Source organism: Chlorella variabilis (genome assembly GCF_000147415.1).
Source record: "Chlorella variabilis unplaced genomic scaffold CHLNCscaffold_24, whole genome shotgun sequence".
Lineage (NCBI taxonomy): Eukaryota > Viridiplantae > Chlorophyta > Trebouxiophyceae > Chlorellales > Chlorellaceae > Chlorella > Chlorella variabilis.
In genome coordinates this window covers 68,015-69,311 of record NW_005435064.1, presented here as the reverse complement: position 1 = coordinate 69,311, position 1,297 = coordinate 68,015, and the positions used below count along the sequence as shown (strand labels likewise).

The window sequence follows — 1,297 nt, the reverse complement described above, 5'->3', positions numbered from 1 at the left end:
TGATTGAGGAATGAATCCGTATGGTTGCTATTTGCTGTATGTCCCTGCCCAACTTTGTGCCTCGGATTCTTCCCATTGATTCATCAAATACCCAACTGATGCCCAACTGTATTATTGCCTCTCCACAGTGAGTCGGTGAGCATCGGTCGGCCTGCGCAGCGAGAAACTGCCTGCACCAACCCCAGCCTGCATGAAATGTCATGTGGTATGTATCTGCTGTCGATTCTCACCAGGCAGGAATGCCAAGCCAGGCAAGGCCGGCAACGGCTCCAAGGCACGCCCGCTGCCAACGCTGCCGCCACGGCGACCCGCTGCCATAATGCCTGGCCCCCTCCCCCCAGGGCATCGCTCGTCTATCCATCATTTGGCCGCAGATGCACGAACCCTGGCGCACGCTCCTCTCTCGGCCTGCTGCTGCAACTACAGAGGTTGGCATGGCGTGCTGTCGTGTGGATGCTCCGCTGCACTGAATGGCGAGAAATAGATCGATCGCGAATGTGCGTTCAGGTTGTGTTGACCGCTGGCGACAGCGGCGCACCGCCGCCGGCGGAGCCCGGCTTGGCGCCCGCCGCCGAGACCAGCTCCATTCCCCGCCTCCCCGCCTCAGAGCTGAGCTATGCGCGTTTTTGCCTGGAGTTTATGGAGCCAAATGCCCCGGTCCTTGTTGAGGGTGCGACGGAGGGCTGGCGGGCAGCAGTCGACTGGGTTACCCCATGTGGCGCAATCGACTTCGACTTCCTGCGGCAGCATTTTGGACATGCGCAGGTCATGGTCACAGACACTGCCAGGTGCGAGTGCGTGCCAGCCAGCAGGTAAAGGCTGCTGCGGGATGACTCCCCTCTTGCAACGGGCTTCTTGTGCACGCAGAGAGCACGAGGGGAGCGGGCCCTGCCGGCAGATGCTGCTGGCAGAGTACATTGACTGGTGGCAGCAGCAGCAGCAGCAGCAGCAGCAGCAGCAGGAGGAGGAGGAGGAAACGAGGGCATCCAGCACGTTGCTGACTCCTGGTCCCTTGTGGTACTGCAAGGACTGGCACTTGGCGGCCTTTGATCCGCAGTATCAAGCCTACCACTGCCCCTCCTTCTTCTTTGACGACTGGCTGAATGAGTTGTACGATGCCCGTGAGCAGCCGCAGCCGCAGCACGATGTCAGGACAGCCGACTATCGGTTTGTGTATCTGGGTGCAAAGGTAGGAGGCTGAAGTGAGGTAGCTGGAGGTGAAAACAAGGCGATCGATGAGGCCCCTGCGATGGAGCACCTGGCTAGTGGCTGCCCCTGTTCCCTGCAGGGCACCAGC

At 60.5% G+C, this 1,297-nt stretch overlaps 1 protein-coding gene across 1 annotated transcript in view; it reads left to right on the top strand.

Moving 5' to 3' along the window:
* The window catches only part of CHLNCDRAFT_58969 (hypothetical protein), a gene marked incomplete at its 3' end in the record, with an annotated part of 5,603 nt that extends 4,402 nt beyond the window's left edge, over positions 1–1,201 (top strand). The window contains exons 10-11 of the mRNA XM_005844165.1: positions 610–788; positions 868–1,201. Coding sequence (XP_005844227.1) covers positions 610–788; positions 868–1,201 — 513 coding nt within the window. The remainder of the gene's footprint in view (positions 1–609; positions 789–867) is intronic.
* Between the last annotated feature and the right edge of the window lie 96 nt (positions 1,202–1,297).